The following is a 21,900-nucleotide window of genomic DNA, read 5'->3' as shown; positions in this document are numbered from 1 at the left end:
CCTGTAACAGGAATTTTGCGGAATGCACGCTGCACGCAAGTTGCAGTGCGCTGAAAGTGTGAAGGTGACAACAGGGCTTGGGCAGCCAAAGTATCAAATGGTGCAGAACCAAAAATTTGACTGGCTGTATGCATTGGATCTGCTAGAGCTATGGCAGCATGTTTGAATTCATTTTCAAATACAACAAATTGTGCTGGAGATAGCATCATGCGCATCAAATCTCTCCAGTCAAAAGCTGTCATCGTATAAGATGAAGCAATTCCCTCTAACATTCCCATAACATAAGAAGATTTCAGACCTGAATCAGAAATGGCTTTTCTAAAATCTTTCATTACAGCATAAGGCAACTTTTCGTGGTAAACCTGCAACTGATTTCCTCCAGGGACATTTTGATAAGTGAGGGGAAAAATTAATGGCATTTCACCAGCCCACGCACATTTTTCGTCCAAGGAAAGAAGCCCATTCTGCTTAGCTTGTAACAGCCCTGCACGGACAGCTCCGTACTGAGGTATCATACAAGCATGCTCAGAAGGGAGGGGGGAGGGAAGAGAAGCATGCTGATTCACAGCTTGTACAGAGACAGACTGAGAGGCAGGCACAGTGGGGGAATGAAGGGGGGTAGGTGAAATCTGAGACGAAACAACTGCAAGAGGAGGGGGATTTTGGCTGGGTGATGAAAGAGACAAAGGAGGCAGAATCTGTGGGTATGGTGGGGGTTTTTCTGCAGTTACCAATAATGGAGAAACTGCGGGAGAAAACAGTTCTAATTTTGCTATTGCATTTGCGCATTTTTGCCATGTGAGTAGGCAGTTAATTGGAGCCCTTGGCTCAGAGAAAAGGATTTTCCCTATCTTCTCCCATGTGCTAATTTGTAATGATCCTTCGTCTGAATAAAAGGGGCATTGATATTTAATTTCCAGTAATAGCTGTTCAATCTCTTTTAAAGAAATTTGAACTTTGTCTACAGTCTGTTTTACGAGCGAATAAAGTTCTTTTGCATGAGCCATTTGCACCTTGCTTAAATCCCCTCCCATACTAACGAAATAAGCGCTTGAGACTTTTATCTTAGTCGGGTTAAGTATGAGGGATGCAGGCTCTAAAGGGATCTGGCAACTTACCCTTCTTCAGTATCACGTCGGGGGTCACCAGATGTTGCGTTGATAAATAACGCAGACAAAGAGATGTTTGTTTCAGAGCTTGCGTGTAATGAGCCAGATGAGATGAGAGAGTGTGCGTCTCTGTGTGTGTGTCTCTCTGGCCCCACAGCTTCTCTCTTTTATTCAAAGTTAAAAAGCATGGCCACGGTATGCTTGCGGCTGATTGGTTAAAAGTAAACAAAGAAACTGAATTCTTATTGGATTACATATATGTAAGGCGGGCTTACATAGGTTCATCAATCTTTGGTACATGAAAGAAAATATGCAAGAGCTGCACTTAGACAGGTATATAAGCTCTTAATCCACTTATGACTAAAATTGATTATAATATGACTAATGCAATTACTGATGTTATGATCATATGTAAACTCACATAATTAATTATACATTGAGGATTAACATATCATTGTGAACTTAACGTGAACTAAAATAAAAAAGTGGTATGCAAGGAATGGAATGTAGGGATTTGTGTGCCAGGGACAGGCTTGCGCCTTGTGCGTGAAGGAGAGAAGCGTGTCTGATTATAAGAAGCTAGAAATAGTTCCCAGAATGCAAGAGGAAAGAGAACCAATGTTTTTCTATACTGGCACATAAGAATAACATGTCTACAGACCTCCCCCCCCCCCCCGTGTCCATAACAGTTTGAACTGTGGTAAGGTGGCATAAAGATAAGATTATGTATGAAGATAGGAGTGAGAGAACAAATTGAAAACAGGGCAAAGAGGTATGGCCTTAAGGGAAAGTGGAGTTGGGCCTTTAGTGTCAATCTCAAGCTGCAGCCTATTAGACCATGCCTCTCAGACATTTTTAAAGCTTTCTGGGGGTTATTGAGTTATGGAGTTCCAGAGACCCTGAAGTAATAAAAAACAAGAAGTGCAAACATCTAAACTTCATTTTAAAAGTGGGCCTGAGGGAAGTTTCTGTTTAAATGGATACACCAAGATGGTGGATGAGAATTGACCCAATGAGCCCATGCACTTCAAAATTTACCATATCATTCTAGAAGATCTCAGATGTAGGAGAAAAGTAAAGTAGCTCCCAAACTAAGAAAAAGAAAAAAACCCCGCATGCAAACTTGTTTCGCTTCCGTGGCATAACCTGGTTTTGGCACTGTGTGGATATTCCTTTTCTGCACTTCAAGTGAAACTGGGGCGCTTCCTCCTTCACCTTGCAGCTTGCTAGGCTTCTGACCTGCCCAGGCCCTGTTAGTGCAGGTGACTCTTCCCCATACGACTGACACTCTCACTGGCAACACCTCTGTAATGGGAGGAGGAAAAGCTTTGAGAAAGGACACAACTCACTGGGCATCTCCAGTTTAAAAAAAAAAAAAAAGATCAGGCAGCACAGACCCTGAAATATTAAAACAATAAATAAAAAAGTACAAACATCTAAACTTTATTTTGAAAAGTGGGTCTCGGGGAACAGTTTCTCTCTAAATGGATACACCAGGAACCACAAAGCAGAGAGTTGACGCCTGACTTTCCTCCCCACAGGGCAGTGGGTGGCATAGAGAGTCCTCTTTGGAATGCAGGGAGGAGACAATCCTGCAGGGACAGGCTCAGGTGTCTCTTTTTGGCTGCCTGTCTGCTTTCCCACAGGGCAGTTGCTGGAGGATTTCCCTTGAAGGGAAGGGGTAGCTTAACTGGAACAGAAACGCCTATAGATGTTTTCCACCATCCAACCCAGCTCACCTTAACACCTAGGCAGCTCCTGAAGCCAGTAGTCCTAGAAGAATGGTGCAGTTTGTGATGCGGAGATACATCCCTCTCATTTGCTGTTAAGTTGCTCAGTCTTCCTTTTGAAACTTTTGCAACCAAATTCCAATTCACTAGTCTTTTGGGAAAAGCCATGGCATTCTGTGCTGCATGAGACCCTACAAGTCTAAAATTACAGGTTTTGCCAATCTTCAGAGCTGATGGAAACGGACATCTGCAGAGATGAAACCGCCACTTCATTTGCTTGTTTCGCTTCTCATGATCATTACCACAAGCACAGAATGGTGTGTGCCTTCCCCTACTCACAAATGGTTTATCTATGCAGCAACCATGTGAGCGAGGTTAGGCGAAGAGAAAAAGAGGGCATTACTCACCCAAAGTCACCCGCGGGATTGGGGCTTAAGAGTAAGAATAATCAAATCTGTCCATTTTGGCTTCTCATTTTTCTGATGATCAGTTTGCCCCATCTTCACTTCAGTTTCCTTTTTTAAAAATGATACGAAAATGCACAGGCATTTCTCCTAATGTAATGCAGAAACATTTTGAACACACTTAAAAAAAAGGTAAAGGATCCCTGACAGTTAAGTCCAGTCATGAACGACTCTGGGGTTGCGGCACTCATCTCACTTTACTGGCCGAGGGAGCCGACGTTTGTCCACAGACAGTTTTTCTGGATCATGTGGCCAGCATGACTAAGCCGCTTCTGGCGAACCAGAGCAGCACACGGAAACGCCGTTTACCTTCCCGCCAGAGCGGTACCTATTTATCTACTTGCAATTTGGTGTGCTTTCGAACTGCTAGGTTGGCAGGAGCAGGGACCGAGCAACGGGAGCTCACCCATTGAACTGCAGACCTTCTGACTGGCAAGCCTAAGAGGCTCAGTGGTTTAGACCACAGAGCCACCCACGTCCCTTGAACACACTTACTTTCCTGTAATATTTCTGTGCCGCCTTTGTTGTTGTTGGAGAACTACATTGCAAAATTAAGAATCCAAATTTCAAAGGGCAGCTCAGTTTTTGTTGCCATAATAATAATAATAATAATAATAATAATAATAATAATACCATTATTGTCAATATACAACCTGTGTACAGTGAAATTAACCGAGCCTCCCCCACCCAAACACTCAATCTCATTGCACTCTGTGTGCTTGTCGCACAACACATCAACCCCAAAAGTCGTTTGCACTATATTACTGTATTTTCCGTTCAGCAGCCTAACACCCCACGGATAGAAACTGTTTTTTAGCCTGCTGGTATGACTGATTATACTTCTATTTCTCCTGCCCAAGGGTAGAAGATTAAAGAGGTTCTGGCCGGGGTGTGAAACATCCCTGAGAATTTTTCTCACTCTCTCTTGGGCTCAGGGGACAGCCCATGATATTATGTGCTGTGTTCACCACCCTCTGTAAAGACTTTCTGTTCGTGGCTGTCAAGCCAACATACCACACTGTGATACAATGTGAGAGGACACTTTCTATCGTGGACCGGTAGAAGGAGGTCATCAATTGTTGTTTAACATATTGGTTTGGGAAGAGTGAATTGGGTAGTTTCCCATTAAAGTGCAAATGGAACAAATTTCTTCCCACTCTCTGGCTGAGAACTCTTTCCTTGCTCACCCAATCCAGGCTGCTGCTGCCTTTCTAAGGTTTCTTCTCTCTCCTTGCATCTTCGCTCCAGGATGCGTCCAGTCCAGAAGTCCTTGTGTGTGCTGATGGTGCTGATGGCATCCCTGGCTTTTCTCTATCTTCATGTCTGGTCACCGAAGCCCTACAGTACGGTGGACCTGCGACACCGGCCAGGCCGAACGCCAGAGCAACTGTTGAGTGACCATCTGCTGGTGCCTGAGAAGAAATATGCACACATTGCTTTCCGGATTAAGGAGGAGATCCTGGAGTAAGCGCCCATCCCTATTTAACAAGGACAGTGCCTGTTTTCGGGTACCAGGCCCTCATGAAGCGCTATTTCTTTTTTGTTTGGGGGTGGGGGAGGTGTTGTATATGTGCTTTTATATAGTGTCAGAACATCTGCAGTAGGATTCTTAAGGTTACCATTCAACCCCCTTCCGGGGGGGGGGGTGGAGTGAATTGAGAAGATAAATATCTGAATATAGGAATGGATGCATTGTGACATTAATGTGCATGCATGTAAATACTCATATCCCAAAGCATAGAGCTGACCATGGCGTGGCTCCAGTGGCCAACTCCTCCTCCTGCTGCCGTGGAGAGGAAGGAGGGTCAGAGCAGTCTCCTGCCAGTAGCAATGCCAGGAGGAGGGGAAGGAGGAGCCATTGAAGCTGTGTGGCCACCGGGTTTGGCTCCACCCATGGCTCCTCCCAACATTCTGATGTCACACGTGGGACGTTGCGCATGTGACATCCCCACCCCCCTGCCCTTGTAAGCTGGCTCCTTGGACTGGATTTAAGACTCAGGAGACCACCTGGAATGCCATGTGGGGCAAGAATGTCTGGACTGTAGATTCAGCTGTCCACACAACAGCTGAAATGATGTTACACATCGTAGGGAGCAGAGCAGGTCAGTGGTGTGGCCTAGGGAGAGAAACCGCTAGCCCCAAAGGTGTTCCAGTCGCTAGTACCTTGCTTCCATTCCTCCTGCCACTGCTTCCCCAGGTACTAAATGTGTTTCACTTTTACCTCTGCTATAATAGGCAACAGCCAGTGGTGCAGTAATGTAAATTTAGATTCTGGATTTATAGGTCTTATTCCGCTCCTGCTTTTAGATGTTAATGTAGCCTTGCTGCTTTGGAAGGGGGCAGGATCCTGCTCATTCCTCTGTGTGGGGTCCTGAGCTGCTGTCCCACAGTCCTATCTTGATGGTACTGAGGGCAACATCCATCTCCATTGGGCTTGGGGGGGGCGAGATTATTAAATATTCTTCCAAGTAAGTAATGGTGTTGTTGCACATTTAGTGTATTCAGCATTGACAAAAGGAGAATACCCCTCATCAGTGTTTACTGACATGTACTTGTCCCTTCCCAGGCTCCTTCCAAAGAACTCCTGCAAGTGTGAGGTGGAACCTAGTATGAACTTCCCACTTCAGAAACAGCTCTTTGGTCACATCTATTCTCTGGAATTCGCAAACGCCTTCAGTCCTTCCGAACTGCCAGAGATAAACAGCAGGCGAAAACAGGAGTACCGCAGTTACCAGCAAAGGTGAGCTTCACCTGTGGCACGGTGGGTTCCTTGATCACGCCACACACGCTTGGTGGGGAGTTCTGTCGCAAAGGAGCAGCTGCTGAAAAGGCCCTGCTACGTGTTGCCATCCTTCTATACAGGACCGCAGATGATGGTAACAGGGGAATCTCACATGGGAGCCGGAAACTATTGGGCGGTGCATGGTTTATAGAATGGCAGCAGATTCCTGTTCCATCAGCAGAGAATTAAACCATAAAAGGTACTCCTGACCAGAGATATTATCCAGACTTAGGGAAAGGCTGTGTATATTTCCTTGCTTATCCTGTTAACAAAGCCCAGCTTCCATTCCAGTGGTTTTTCCTAACCCTGCACTATTGTAACCATTTAATATCACTTATACCCTTTAAACCCTTAATTTACCAACAACTCTGGTAACTCTGGGGTCTAGACATTGTACAAACCACTCAGATATATTTACTGTATTTAACAAAGATATTACTGTTTGCTGACGTGGTTACTTTAAAATAGTACTGCCTCATTAAGTAGATAACATGGTTACTGTCACTGTAAATACCAACAGCTTATTTCTAGTGACACTCACCAGTTTACACCTTTTGACATGTGCAGTTAGTCCTCTTTGTTGCTGCCCATTTTGCACCGTCAGCTAGGCATAAAGTGCTTGATCTGCAATTCTCTCTGAAGCTTCTACAGTGTGATTTGTTGTATTCTCCTGATGTTTCCTTATCTGTAACATGGCTTGCTTACTCCATTTCCATCACATCAAATATGGCCTTGCTTTCTTTCCACCCAGCAGTTTCTCTTCAAGACAACTTAACTAAATGATTTTAATTATTTCGGTCCCTCCACACCTCCAGTGTGTGGTTGACCTGGCATGTAGCCTCCATCGTCTTCCATGTTTCCTCACATGGGCACACAGCTCATGTTAGATAGACTCCTGCCGATTCCATAGCTGCTGCCTTGCTTGAGCAGAAATGCACCTCAGCAGAAAGCTGGCCTCGTATTCTGTCACCTCCACTGGTCAGTACCACAGCGGAGTGAAGGGCCGGTTGTTTGGTGCCTCCTCCCAGCTTGAGGGGTGGTACATCATGGACGTAGCGGGGGGGGTGTGTCAGCTGCCTCCCTAAATCAATCTAAATCAATACAAATCCCCTTTTTTGGAGAGAAACCCGCCAAATATGCTAGGCAGAGGCAGGTTACTTTAGCATGCATGGCTTAGGGTTAGACTGCCACATTTATTTTTTTTGGGTGGGAATCCATAGCCTCTTTGTTCTGATCAATGGAAATGTCACAAAATGGTGAGCAAGCTTTTGAGACCACCAGAACTCTTACAAGGCTGGATGTTTAGAAAAACAGAAGGTGGTGAGGAAAAAGCTGACTTTGCATTGATGCCATAAAGTCTGCAATGCAAGCATTTATTTTTCTAGTATAATCCTAGAAGGTATGTGGCTATGGGGGTTGTCCCAAAGAGAACCTGCACTTCAGAATTTAACTCATCAGCCACGTAGAGTAAACCCCCTGAATTTGGCAGGACAAATTTTTGAGTAAACACAGGATTGTAATCTGTGGTTGCAGTCCTAAGCACATTTCCTAAGGCTCACTCTGGGCAGCTGCAATCCTAAGCAATCTCATGTGGAAGACTTCATAGAATCATAGAGTTGGAAGAGACCACCAGGGCCATCGAGTCCAACCCCCTGCCAAGCAGGAAACTTGTGAACTCAGTGGGATTTACTTCTGTGGGAATTAGCCACCAACTAGCTACTGAGAGTCAAAGCAGCAAATGAAGGTGAAGGAACAACTTCCTGTGTCTTCCTTTGAAACAGAATGGAGATGTTTGTCAGGCACAGCTTTGAGGGAGTGTGTGCTTACTGGACTTCCCTTCCACATAGTTCTTAAAATTAAGTAGTCAGCTGGTGATCTGTTTTAATTTTTGTTTGATTTCTACTGCATTAAAATCACTGTAATCCACTTTGGTTTTTAAAATGAAATTGTGGGCTACAAATATTTATATCAATGGATAAAGATGTAGGAGCACCTTGTCAAAGCCAGAGGCTGGCATCCCTAAACCTTCTTCCTTTCCATTCTCCAAGGTCCCATTCTCCATCTGACCAGCTCCTCATTGTCCGAGCCAACTCACCTCTAGAGTATCCAGTTCAAGGGGTGGAAGTTCGGCCCCTCCGGACCATCCTCATCCCAGGCAAGTCTCTTCCCCTCCACTTGTGCCTCGAAGGAAACAACTATGGGGGTGGCAGGTCTGGGGAACAGGGGACCGTGCTGTTGTGGAAGGTGGTGGGCTTGGCACAGAGACTTCTTATTGTGGAACAGGGAAAGGTAAAAATTCATTAACCTCCTTGTGCATTTTTATTCCTCAGGTCTGAGTCTACAAGCAGCTGAAAGAGCTCTGTACCAGGTAAGGTATTTGGGACACAGAGATCTGATTGCAGGGATTAGGTGACGGTTTCTCAGCCTGATTAGTTTCTAACATCCCTGTATCCTTGCAAAAAGGAAGGCTGGTTGCACATGGAGTTACATGTTTGAATTTTCCGCTGAGGCAGCAGGTGAAGTTGCATGTTTGAATGCATTCAAGCACATATTATCCCACCTATAGCCTGAAATGGTGCAGGCCAGAAAAATGGTTACTGCTTGATTCTGCTAAATGTATAAACTGGTCCTGTTTCTTTGACAAATGGCTAGTGTGCGTTATCTCTTTGGGTGTTCTTAGATAATCTGAGGCCATGAAGCCACCGGGGGATCTTGTGTCTCTCTGTGTGTGATGATTCCTTGTCTTATATATTACGGTGGTACGTTGGTTTGCAGCCGCTTTGGATTACAACCACGTCAAACCCGGAAGTGCGTGCCCCTTTTTTTGGATTACAAACAACTGGGGTGGGCCATTGGCAAAAGCGCGCCTTGGGTTACAACCTGTTTTGGTTTACAACCAGTCCTCCGGAACACATTATGGTACCACTGTATGCAGTTGCAGTTATGAGCTGGTTGTTTGGAGCATGTGACTCCTCTCTTCAACCGGTTTGGGGGGCTTCCGGTGGGTTTCTGGGATTCAATTCTAAGTGTTGATTATCACTTTAATACAGGTGGGGAACCTGTTTCAGCCCAAGGGCCACACTCCCTTCTGCACAAATGTCTGGAGGCCCCGTGCCAATGGTGGGCAGGGCCAGAGTGGCTGGGGCAGCCCAGTCAGATGGGCAAGGCACAATTTTTTTTTTTATTATATTATTATTTATTAAAAGTGGGTGGAGCATTGCATGTGAATTTTATCTTTATACAGTAGGCTAGTTTATACACAAACCCCTTTACTCTTCACCCAGGAAAGCAATAAACATTATCAGAGAACAAGGACTCATTCCAGCCAGGCAAAAAGATTTGCGGAGGGTGCAGAGTGGGGCTGGTGAAGGGGGTGTCACTTGGGAGGGTGTGAGCAGCACTGCACTAGATGTGGCAGCTTCTTCCCAGGCACAGGTCCATGCTTTAAAGCTTCATGTCTGAGCACGCCCCCCCACGCCCCCCCAGAGCATTCCCTGTGGAAAAACCTCCAACATCCCACTAGTCAAAATCAGGACACTCGTTTTTGGGTCCACTCTCATGGGAGCCAGTTGGTTCGCACCAGAGCACCAGACCAAAAAAACACAGGACATTCTGGGATCCAATCAGAAGGCTTCTGTAATTTTGGGATGTCCCGCTGAAATCAGCATGGTTGAGCAGTATGCATTTTCAATCTGCGGGAAACCTGAACTGACGTTTGCTCCAAGTGTGTGCTAAAGAGTAGGTTTTGTGGGGAAAGTTCTGGGGTAAACAATAACAAAGGAATTAAAAAATGCTCAGGCACTGAGCTTTTAAGAACGGCCTGGGCCTGGAAAGAGCAGGACAAAAGCCAAGTATGGTTGAGCTCTTCCTGTGTTTCCCAGCCCTCTTGTCTTCCTGTTGTCCCTCCCTTTTCCAGCTGTTTCCTCCTGGCACCACTTCTTGTTGCACAATGTCAAGTTCTGAAGAAATGCAAACACTCATTTCTTTGTTCAAAGATTTATGCCCTACCCTTATTTTGCAATCACATTCCTCAGAGAGTCAGGCATCAGCCAAAGTACTGCAAGCCATGATATTTCCAGTCCTCTGGAATTCTCTTCCTGTAGCAGCAAAGAAAGTCCCAGCACCGTTATATTTTTTACGTTTGCTGAAAACTTTAATTCCCCTCCCCAAGGCTTTCCAAATGAGTATTTTTTCCTGCAGTTGGTTTTTATGTTTTAAGACTCTTTTATGATCTGTATTTTTAATATATATGTTACTTTGGCACACTGCTTGGGCATTCTCTGAATGTAGAGTGGTTCATAAATCCTGAAATAAATAATGAATATAATAAAATAAAAACAATAACTTAAAGCAATCAAACATTTACAAATTTTATATATATATATATATATATATATATATATATATATATATATTCATTTGTAACTAAAAATCAATAAAACACAAATTTTAAAATAAAGGGACTAATTAGGAGTCACCATATTAAATTCCATCTGCCCAGCTTGAAAAAAGCTTGCCAAAACAGAAACGTTTTCACAATCAATGGAAAGTAGCAAAGGATGTGGGATTAAGCAAGTTTCATGTGTCACAGCAACTACTGGGTGTGACCACCAAGAGAACCATGCTTATCTTGATTGAAAAAAACCAAACCTTGCGGCAGGTTCATGCAAATTATCTAGGATTGCTCTGTGTACCTATAATTTATTTGCATGTAACCAAATTTGTACTCTGCAGAAAATATGCTGTATAAACCAGTCTCGTTAGATTTTGGTTCATGGAACATCCTATAAAGTTTTCCATTCTGTTCCCAGCACACCATTTTACCAGAGAGATCCTAAAGCTGAGGTGGGGAACCTGTGACCCTCTACATGTTTGGAGACTCCATTAGGGTAGCCATATTCCAGGGATCAAAAACCCAGACACCCCACCACCATCGGGGCACCCCTCACCAGTCTGCATCTCCCTTGCTTGCCCCTCCCTGCCGCTAACCCCTTCCTCTCCTGCCTGCTCCCCCCTTCTTCCCTCCCCTCTCTTTGCTGTCTTTGGCCTCCTGCTCACGATGGGAGGCTGAGCGGCCCCGGCAAGGTCACACAAGGCCAGGCAACTGCCGGGACCAGCGCGGGGCCTAGTGCGGCCAGGAACAACACCAGGCCTAGCACGACCCCCAGCAGGCTGCTCCAGGCCACCCGATGCCTGCCTTCTGTTCCTGGGCACAGTGCCTTCTGAACATGGGCGTGCTCCACAAAAAATAATAATAAAATAAAACATAAAAATAAAAAACAACACCCCCCAACCTGGACATTTAATCCAAAATGCAAAAATCCACCCAAATGCTGGCCCCCCAAAACCGGATGTGTCCAGGAAATCCCAGGTAGATGACAGCCCTAGACCGCATCAGCCCCAGCCAGCTTGGCCGATGGCCAGGAGTAATGGGAATTGTAGTCTAAGCAAGATAGAGGGCCATCTCTGTTTCCCATCCCTGTTGGAAAGTCACAAGCTGGCTTCCTTCATTCTTGACCCTGCTTTTTTTCCTTTGACAGGTCAACTTGACAGCTACTATGGGCACTTTCGATGTGGCTGCAGAAGTGGAAGGGGTCAAAGTGGAAGGGGAGGGGGGCATGCAACTCATCATGTCAGGATCCCAACTGGACAACCTCAATCGGCAAATGCAGTTTGTCACCTACACCAACACACTCTTCCATCCCAACACAGCAGATACAGGTGGGTACAGAAGGGGCATTCATTGCATTTCAAAGCACTGGGGTGTCATTGCAGAGAACAGGGGGAAAGGCACAGGATGGCACAGCACAGAACCAAGGAAATCTTGTCACAAGGCAGCACAAATGAGAAAAAAATGAACAAAATGGAAACCATTGTGGGGATATGAACAAAGGCTTTGTGGTAGGCCTATTTTTTGACAGGATGTATCAGATACATCCTTTGAGCTACTGTCTAAAATGGGCACTAAGAATGTGAGCTAAGAGCTAACTAGTCTCCAGTTCAAGTTGTGCCTCTGCTATTAGGTGACTCCCTCAGACCCAGTCCTTCTGTCTGCTATATAGGAGAAATAATTGGGATGCTGGAAGAAGCAGACTCCTTGCAGATACCTGGGAGTTGAGCCTGGCCACACTCATAACCTCAGAGTTACACTCGTAATTCAGACACTGAGTACTCATCACCCCCACTTTCTTCCCAAGGATCCAACAACGTACCTGTGGCTGCAGGGACAAGTAGGGTGGGTGAAGGAGCTCTCAAGCTGAATGTTCATTTTCACCAAGGGGAGAACTTGGGGTTGCAAAAAAGATGGCACTATAATGCCAGTTCCCACTGCTCCTGCTGCTAGTGTTCCCACTTCCCCCCCAAGTAAGGATTGTGGGCCCTTGAGGGGACAAGGACAGATAAAGGTGAAGGTCGGCATGTCAGGTGCAAGCAGGTGTTCTCACAATTGCTTGCAAATGTGGCAAATGTGCAAAAGGTTAAGTTGCTTGTGAGGCATTATCCTATTGGACTGGAAGACCCTGGGGTCTCTTCCAGCTCTGTTCCTGTTGTGGCAGTTCTGTGGTGAAGTGCTCTGAATACATGGAGGGGAGCGTAGAGACTGTTGTTGCTGTGATTGGAATTCTGCCTTCCCCACTCTCAAAAATTGACTAGTGTATGCATTCATTGATTTGATTAGATTTCTTACCTGTTCTTTGCCATATGTTCCCAGGGCGGGTTACAACAATAAAATATACAATTTTAGGCAATGCAGTGCCTTTCAGTTTGACCAGGCATTTGGGGGCTGTAGTTACGTAAGTAGTGATGTTTGGGGGGGGGTAATTAAAATTCATTTTATTTTTTGTTTTTGTTCTGTTTAATAGTATAATACCCTGTGGCCCCAGGGATAGGGCAGGATAGTAGCTCAAGGAAGGATGCTATTAAAAAAATGAAGAAATGCCATGTTTCTGAAAGATATTGCCAGATTGCTACAGGGTATGTGTGATTTTGCTAGGCTGACAACTGTGGAAATTAATAAACTCTGCAAGCTGGAATCTGCATAAGCGTCTTCTCATGGATGGCTGATATTTTGCACCTGGCTCTGCCTGGTGGACCTCAAAGTTCCAGTCAAAAGGCGAAGTAGATTTTGCAAGCCTGAGGTTTGCCAGCCCCTGGCTTAAAACACACTCCTAGGCATTATCTATGTCTATTTAGATGTCTAGTTAAATTCAGTGGGACTCACTCCCAGGTAAGTATCTATAGCAGGGATCCGGGAGCCTTTGGTTCTCCAGATTCCCCAAACTTCCAGAGCAGATTTTCAGTATGTAGAAGGGCTTCAGAGGAAAGGGGAGATCAGCAAAACACACCTTTCCCCCTTTCTGCTGATGGGAGCATAATGTAAACAGAACTCCACTCACAGGCTGCTCCTGTCGACAGAAACTTCAGACCTAAACTGTTATCCCCATATTATAGTTGAAGGGTGAGTGCTGAGGAGAGACAGTGGTTTGGATAAAGGCAGCCACCAAGGTCATCGCTGAGGTGAGATTTTTAAAATCTGGGTCTGGCCAGCTCAAACTCTTGGTCCTTAGAATGTACCAGTTCGTACTATGTGTGTGTGAATGGTAGAGAAACATCAGCCCACAGCCAGTGATTCACACAGAAAAGGCCTTTGTAGCAGAGAGTCTTTGAAGTCTAGAGTACCACTCAGAAGGGACCCTCAAGTGCAGCAGGCCTAGCTTGCCACATTTTGGAGTAATGCACATTATCATCTAAAGAACATTAAGCTCAGTCTAAAATTAGCTTACTGCACCAGAGCTCCCAGGCCAGAAACACGTTCAGTGGTGTTAGCTTCGTTTTCAAGTGCTTACAGCTCTAGACTGGTGTTCTGCTCCTTCCTCTGTTTTCCAGTGCAGTTTTCTACCGATGAGCACCATGCATCTTTCATCATCCGCATCCGCCATGCACCTACGCCCAAGCTCTACAATCCAGGACCCTCCAGTAGAGGAGAAAGTGGCGGTGAGTACTACACATGAGGTGTCTAGCACACAAATGTTCCAAGGGACGGCCTGGCCTTCGAGCCCATCTGCTGTGTCCAACTTCAGACTTGGATGATCAGAAGTAAGAGTCTTTCCTTTCCCCAGCACTCTACCCCACCCCAGTCTTTGTCCTCATCACATCCTTAGAGATTCTCTCGTCTTTTTTGGTCTCAAATTGTTCCAGGATTAAGTTCTGATTTTCACCACAGGCCTTGAGGGGAGAGCTCAGATGGAGCCCTGCACAGGGCTGCATGCCATCACTGCCACCTGCATGCCACCCCCATTTGTGTGCTATAGCAACATAAGGGCGCAACAGCTTAGAGCAGCGGTAACCATGCTCAGGAGTCATGTAACTAGTTTATAGTAATCCTGGTTCATAGTAAGCATTGTGTTTAGGAGCATGTCTTTTCAAGGTATCTCTTGCTCTCTAGTAGCCCAAGAACCCACTGCAACAGAGTTGGATACCATGGTGCTTGTTCAGCTGTGGTGCCGCCCTTGTGGAGTTCTCTCTCCTGAGTGGTTCACCTGGTGCCCTCGCTGTTTCATTTCTATCCGTCTTTTTGGTGCCTTCTTCCTTGGAAACCAACCTGGAAGCATTGTTGTAAGGCGATATAGAAGTCCTCTAAATGAGCAGATAGCTGCTGGATATGCTGTTCTTTTAATCTCAACATTGGAAACCGTGAAGGATATCCATTTCTGCCCAAGGCTTCTCAAGCCACTCCCTCTGAGCCATCCCTCAGCAGAACCTTTCCAACCTCTCCTGTGTTGTGTTTCCTCTGCAGAATACGACATCAGCGCCCTGGTCACCATAGCAACGAAGACCTTTTTGCGCTATGACAAGCTGCAAACACTGATCAGCAGCATCCGCAAGTTTTATCCCACCGTGACCATCATCATTGCTGATGACAGCGAGACCCCTGAACATGTGCAGGGAACCCACATTGAACAGTACTTTATGCCCTTTGGCAAGGTGTGGAGACTAGCTGTGGGAAGCCTCAGGCACATTTCTGAATCTCTGCTGGGTTCCATTGTGATGTGCTATCTAAGGGCAACCAGCTCTGGCGTCAGGCTCCTGAAGTAGAGATGGGGGTGGAATGGGGCTAATTGACACCTACTAAGAAGGGAAAACTCCACTGTCACTTTCCTCATCGCACATTAACTGTATCTACACTAACAATCAGGATGAGTAAAGAGTTTAAATGTATTCTTGTACGTGAGCCTAGTCCACATTAATGATTACAACATTGGGGTAGCAATGTGAATTACTAGAATATGGAATACAAGGATGCAGTATTGTATTTGTGGTACATGGTGACTGGAGTGGAGTAGTGGCTGAATAAGGCCACAATGCTGAGGTAACCCCGGGCTGGAGAAAGTTGGTAGAGAACAGTATGGGGATCAGCCACTGGAGACCTACAAGTCTCATCTGGGACTCTGTAGGGAACCACCTGATCCCCTAGTTGCCAATGTAGAATGAAAAACTATTTACTAGCCAGGGAGGGAGAAGCAACACTTGGGTTCCTGGAGCCCAAGGAGAAGTATGGTGCCCAGTGATTGAGCTCATGATATTAAATGGTAAGATGCTTCATGGCAAAGCAAGATGGCTATGTTTCACTTTGGGGCAAGGGGAATGACATTAGCCGTGTTGTGAACAGTGCTTGCAGAACTTTCCCTTCTTTTCTAGGGCTGGTTTGCCGGCAGAAACCTTGCCATTTCCCAAGTGACCACAAAATATGTTCTGTGGGTGGATGATGATTTCATCTTCACACATCGCACCAAAGTGGAGAAGCTGGTAGATGTCCTTGAGAAAACTACCCTGGATCTGGTGAGTGCCTTTCCTGTAGTTGCTTTTCCTGTTCCCCATTTCTTTAATCTGAAGCATGGATGACAAACATGTGGCCCTCAAAATGTTGTTCCTATCAGCTGTGCCAGCAGGATAATAAGAGTGGGCATCCAGGATAATCTGAAAGGCCACAGGTTCTCCATCCTTGGTCTGAAGAGACGGACTGACATCTCTCCAGCCAAGCCTTCTAATACCTATTATACAATATGGCAGCAAAATGCAGCTTCTAGAATTGGAGAAAGATGCTCACAATGGGGCCCCTTGACAGCCATGATAGTTGAAGGGATCTGTGGGGACAGCAGCAGGGCTGGGGACATGTCACATTCTGAAGTACAAATCAGGCTTGTAGGGAGAGCCAGTAAGGAAGGAACCTAGTCTAAATTAGGCTGAAGTTGGCTTCTATTTTCAACAAGTTTTTTAAGTATAGATCTTTCCCAGTCGGCATTTGTATAAGAATTGTTTTTAGATATTTTCAGGTGTTTTAAATCATTTGTGTGTTTACTGATGCTCCCGCATTGCAGGCAGTATGCCTCTGAATACTGGTTTCTGGAGAAGCCGAGTGGGGAGAGTGCTGTTGTGCTCCTGTCTTGCTTGTGGGCTTTCCATAGCATCTGGTTGAGAAGAGGATGCTGGACTGCATGAGCATTTGGTCTGATCCAGCATAATTGTTTCTATGTTCTTGAGGGGGACCATGGGGGAACTGCTCTACTCCTTGATCATTTTGGTTGCCATTTTTGCACCTCTGGGAAGCAGGCTGGCTGGCTGCTGTTGGAGACAGCATTTGGTCTGAGACGCTCAAGGCCAATTCTTGCGTAAATCCACACATCTGTGCCAGTAGAGACTGTCCCTTGTATGTCTGGCCCAAACTCTGTTCCATCTCTGCATCCATCCCAAATGTCCTCTCTTGTGCCTGGCAGGTGGGTGGAGCAGTGCGAGAGATCACCAGCTACACCACCACATACCGCCAGCAGATCAGCGTGCAAGCTGGCGGTGAAGAGGGAGATTGTCTGCACATCCGCCAGGGTTACCATCACGTCATTGAAGGTTTTCCTGACTGCGTGGTTACTGATGGTGTGATCAACTTCTTCCTGGCACGCACCGAGAAGGTTCTGCAGGTTGGCTTTGACCCTCGCCTCAGTCGTGTTGCCCACCTCGGTGAGTCATGCTGGCACAGTCCAAGTGGTGCTTAGCATGTGTAGGCAAGGAGCATTGGCTTAACGCTAGGGGTGGCACTTTTGTACAAGGCAGCGGAGGAAAACTGTATGCAGTGTACAAGTCAAGTGATGTGCTCGGGACCCCTTGTGAGTGCGGTGGGTGCTTGGAGCATAATTTAGGACCAGTGACCATATCTGGACTAAGCTGGTTTTTTGGCCGCATGAGGGCTTCCTGGCTAAAATCCAGAAGACCGTGCTAATCCTCCTCCTCCTCCTCTCTCTCTCTCTCCAGAATTCTTCATTGATGGCCTGGGTATTCTGCATGTCGGTTCCTGTTCCGATGTGGTGGTGGACCACGCCTCAAAGATTAAGCTGCCATGGCTAAAGACAGACAGTGAGAAGCAGTATGCCAAATTCCGCTATCCCAACTCAAGTGACAACGGCCTGACCACCAAACAGAGCTTCTTTTACTTCAAGAACCGTTTCAAATGCATGACCGGCAACTAGTCTCTGGTGCTAATGAGTTTAGCTTCACCCCTGACAACTGGCTTTGTCCTCAGGCAATTGGGTTTACCAATCTCAGGCAGCCTGCTCTTGCAATTGGCCAGAGCCCCAGGCAAATGGCCTTGTCTGTCAGCTAGCCAAACCCCCAGAACTCAGGGTGGCCTCAGCAGCCTCAGGCTTAAAGAGCAGTTGGGGAAATGGGCAGCCATGACCACTTTTTTTAAAAAGAAAAAAAATGTCTTTTCTAGCAGGATGGAGAGACTGTGCTATTGCTTGATTCTGAGCCTTGGTGGTCAGGAGGATGTGACCCGTTCCTGTGTTTGTTTTGCCCTGTTACGTCTCTGAAATGGAAAATCTTGGATGGGGTGTGATACTTGAGAGCGCTGGAAGTTAACTTACTTTCTTTCCTAGTTGGAAGCAACTACATTTTTTTCTGGGCTTCCCCCTGCATCTCGCCACACACAGACACAATACTTTATCCAGTGCCACAACTTTTTGTGCCAAGTCTTTACATCTGTGCTCCCTTCTTCCCAATTCCTTTCCCTCACGCATCCTCAAGCTGGAGCCATCCTGGGACATTTTGAAGTGCCAAAGACTACAGTGATGGAAAGCAGCCACCAGGGGGAAGCTTTGAGGTATAAATTGCTGCAAAGCAACAGAAAAGGAGGACAGCAGGGGCCATAAAACAGCACACTCAAAACTCCAGACAAGTTCAGGTTTGTCCACTCCTGCAGAAGAAGTGGCCTGTGTTCATAGACAGTGGGGTGGGAGCTGGGAGCTGATTTTCTAATGTGGCAGGATTTTTATATGCTGAAGAAGGCAGACTTGTGTACAACAGACTGCAATGTTTTTATTTCAAACAAAATCCATTTGACATGTCTTCCCCCTCATATCCCTGAACCCTGCTTCCTTTTGCCTTCTTGGTCCCAACTGCGTAATCGGTATTACTGTTCTTCCTACAGCTGCTGTTTGTTTTTGGGGGTGTGAAATGCTTATGAAGCAGGGCTGGGTTTAGTTTCTCCTGCATATTTAGTTCCAATGCATGGGATTGGTCCTACAGCAAGTAGGCAGCAGCCATTAAGACCACTCTGTTATGTGACACGCTTTCCCCACCCCATTCCCCATATGATGTGCACTCCTTCCTGGCAGCCTGGCTACGAAGTGCTCATCTGCAACTGACTGCAGAGGTGTTGAGACAGAGAGGCAATCATAGCACTAGCCAATCAGCTCTAGGCACTGAAGCACTTCTGCAGCAGGGAGAGTGATGCTGAGGGGACAGATATGGAAATTGCAAGAGTCAATGTGGTTGGAGCAGGACTGATGATCACTGCCATTTAGCTGTGAAGTTCAAATATATTTGTTGTACTACCATAGCGCCCCCTTCCTCCAAACTCTCTCTCTCTCTCCATGACCTAAAGGTTCCCTCTGGTCATGTCAATAGACCCAGAGCAAATGGCTCTTCTTCAGAAGGGGGAACATGTTGCTTTCCTGAGAGTGTTATTGTGCTTTTCTGCCACAACCATCAGATAAGCAAATGCCTCAGTAGGTAAAGAATTGATGCTTCGTTTTTTCCTTCTACCTACCTTCCCCCTCCAGCCTAACCCTCTTGCTTTTTATAGGGTTGCTTCTTGTTCCAGGATGATGCATTATGTCTGAGTTGCTAGATCACAGTTTCAAAAAGATTGGTATAGAACTGGGTCTCAAATAAGGCATTTGCTAGATTGGTCAGTTGGCTGTAACAGAGGCTGCTGAAGTCCCATTCAAAACTGAAGTAAGCCCTGTGGAGCATAGTGGGACTTACAGCACAATTGTTGACTCAGAAGCAAGTCTCTCATCTCTGTTTATCCATTCAGCAGAATCACATGCTGAAAGGTAAGGCACTGAATCTTTCACTTGCTCTCCCTATGTAAAGTAGGGCAGGTGAAGCCCCTTTAGTTTTAGCCTACATATTGATATGTAAATAAGATGGGTCCTCTCTCTTGCTGTCATGCCACTTTATTTATTTATTTATTAAGCGAGGGAGTGATTCAACCCCTACAGATTCCCCCACCCCACAACACTTTCAAATACAGCAAGAGTTATTTTCAAAATGTTGACATATTGATTTGGAACTATTACTGGAAAGCTTACAGCCTGTTCCTAATTCAGCCTAAACAAGCAAATGCTTAGTTTGGTACACACGGTATGAATTCAGATCATGATACTAGGCTGAAGAGTCAACTATACTGATGTGAAAGAGAATTAAAACTAAAAGCAGAAACCCTCCTCAGTGAGGGAAGCTGCCCAGGAGGTGAACATCATCCCCATTTCTGACTTTCTCCCAACAGCCCTGCAGTGTTGCCTTACTGCCCAACCACATGAGGAGGGAAAGGCAGTTTATCAGTCTTTAGGGTGGCTAGCTATAGATTTGGCAAGCAAGTTCTTCAGTGGCGGCGGTGGCAGCAGCAGCGGGGTGTGTGTGTTAGCCTTTGCATGAAATAATATCTTCCAACCTCCCCATCCTCCTGTCCTGTTTGCATCCAGCCGTGGGGGCTGCTGCAGCTATAATGAGACCTCTCATTCCAGGCTGCACAGCCCTTTCACTCACATTGAGTAGAAGTCCACTAACCTTTGCTCAGAGCAGACTCACTGAAGTTAAAGAACATGATGAAGTTAGATCCATAAATTTCCATGGGTGTACTCTTGAGTAAAACATAGCTGGATGCCACCTGCTGTTTTGCGGCTGCTCCTTTCCTTTCATCTTACGAGCTTACTGTCCCTTTCCTGTTGGCAATGACTTTACCTGTGATTACTTCAAACGTTTTTTTCCTGTATAAAGGAAATGATTTGGGGAAGGGAATAAAGTTTTTTTGTGTTGGTTTTTTCAACAAAAAAAATTATCTCTTGTTGTTGGTGTATCGAAACTTTTTGACAAGGGCCCAGAAGAGATGGAGATCAAATAGGATTGAGTGCAAATCAAACCCTCCTTTAGTGTGGTGGTAGATGAATACAGACCACAACTGGCCAAAGAGGTCTTGGCAAGAGAAGGAGCTTCTGTCTTGTCCTGCTGCCTCCTTTCTCTTCTGTCTCTCTGTCCATTCCTGATAGGACAGCCCTCCATTATAGCAGACAGGGCCTTGTTGGTTTCCAAGGCAGCCAGCTGCCTCTAGCATTTCTGTGATCTCAGCTAGTCCTTGTCCTGGTACGCATGGATTGATTTGATACAGAGGCAGTTACACCCAGATGGTTGGGTCCTTCATCTCCATACTTTCCTGAACAGGGAAAGAAAAAAAGAAAGAATTCTGCATGAAGCTGTATACTGTGTAACAGGACTCTCCCAGGCACCCTTGCTCACTAGTCTCTCTGCCTTAGCCCCTATCTGCAATATAGGTGCATGATGGCTGCAGAAAGGATTGGGATAATGTATGTCAAGTGCCTTGGACACCTTAAACATGCTGTATTAATGGTATTGTGAAGCAGTGAGCAGCAGACTTTATAGAGGCTGTTCTTATCCCTCCTGTAACGCATGGATTGAAAGAGACTGAAATGGGAAGGCACCCACACACTTCTCAGTGTATGCTCTTTAGGAATGGAAAAAAGACCACCAGCTCCCTTGCTATTTCTGTAGAACGGGGATAGCCAGTGTGCTGTCCTGATGTGGACTACAGCTCTTATCATCCCCTACCAGAATGTCCCACAGTCAGGAATTATGTAGTCCAGCAACAGCTGGAGGACCCCCCCCTCTTGGCTGCTCCTGTTACGGAAGGCTTCAGCTCCACACAGACACAGAGCCCATATGTGGGATTGCATGGGGACCAGAAAGAACTCTCATTTTTTATACGTTACTACAAGAGGTAAAGGTAAAAGGACCCCTGACCATTAGGTCCAGTCGTGACCGACTCTGGGATTGCGGTGCTCGTCTCGCTTTATTGGCCGAGGGAGCCGGCTACAAGAGGTACCTCGTAACAAATAGCTTGCAAAACGAAAAGCAAGCTGTCAACCAGCCAAAGCCACTTTCATCTGAAAAGGGTGTGCATCTGCCTTGGTGCAATATCTACTAAGTGGGTGGCTGAGACGTGGGTTGTGGTTTTTTCATTTTGTGGTTGCCACAATTCTGTATTTTTTCTTCTACTTTTCATAAGTGTTCCATTGCTTCCTGCCCACACCCATGGGCACTCACTGAAGAAATGTTTCTGCACTGCTGGTTCTGCCCCCCCCCCCCCCCCGCAATGCTTCACTACCTTTTCAGATTCTTCGCATGTGTACGTAAAAAATACAAGCAAGTATTCCTGGCCCTTAGTTACTATGTTTCACAATGGAGGT

The 21,900-nt window shown here is 45.9% G+C and overlaps 2 protein-coding genes and 1 long non-coding RNA gene across 12 annotated transcripts in view; 2 read left to right on the top strand and 1 right to left on the bottom strand.

Annotated features, from left to right (window-relative positions):
• B4GALNT1 (beta-1,4-N-acetyl-galactosaminyltransferase 1) overlaps positions 1–21,863 on the top strand; it is a 50,551-nt gene extending 28,688 nt beyond the window's left edge. For 7 of the 8 annotated variants that reach the window (XM_080994651.1, XM_080994648.1, XM_080994650.1 and 4 more), the window contains 11 exons: positions 4,552–4,767; positions 5,870–6,043; positions 8,134–8,240; positions 8,416–8,453; positions 11,626–11,806; positions 13,970–14,077; positions 14,880–15,067; positions 15,782–15,922; positions 16,858–17,095; positions 17,387–21,431; positions 21,533–21,863. In XM_080994651.1, coding sequence (XP_080850777.1) covers positions 4,553–4,767; positions 5,870–6,043; positions 8,134–8,240; positions 8,416–8,453; positions 11,626–11,806; positions 13,970–14,077; positions 14,880–15,067; positions 15,782–15,922; positions 16,858–17,095; positions 17,387–17,601 — 1,605 coding nt within the window. In that variant the 5' untranslated portion in view covers position 4,552 and the 3' untranslated portion in view covers positions 17,602–21,431; positions 21,533–21,863. Of the gene's footprint in view, positions 1–4,551; positions 4,768–5,869; positions 6,044–8,133; positions 8,241–8,415; positions 8,454–11,625; positions 11,807–13,969; positions 14,078–14,879; positions 15,068–15,781; positions 15,923–16,857; positions 17,096–17,386 lie in introns of all 8 variants that reach the window. The other variant, XM_080994646.1, reaches the window with a different exon arrangement.
• LOC308471219 lies at positions 8,460–11,357 on the top strand. Its single transcript, XR_013982805.1, has 2 exons — positions 8,460–9,496; positions 9,549–11,357. It is a non-coding gene; the product is annotated as an uncharacterized lncRNA (long non-coding RNA).
• The window catches only part of LOC308470901 (solute carrier family 26 member 10-like), a 27,838-nt gene continuing 24,361 nt past the window's right edge, over positions 18,424–21,900 (bottom strand). For all 3 annotated transcript variants that reach the window (XM_080994555.1, XM_080994556.1, XM_080994557.1), the window contains exon 18: positions 18,424–20,849. In XM_080994555.1, the coding sequence (XP_080850681.1) occupies positions 20,811–20,849 (39 nt within the window). In that variant the 3' untranslated portion in view covers positions 18,424–20,810. The remainder of the gene's footprint in view (positions 20,850–21,900) is intronic.

The sequence above is a fragment of the Podarcis pityusensis genome (genome assembly GCF_964106645.2).
Source record: "Podarcis pityusensis genome assembly, chromosome: 2".
Lineage (NCBI taxonomy): Eukaryota > Metazoa > Chordata > Lepidosauria > Squamata > Lacertidae > Podarcis > Podarcis pityusensis.
The sequence above is the reverse complement of the archived record's forward strand: the minus strand, read 5'-3'. Positions and strand labels throughout refer to the sequence as shown.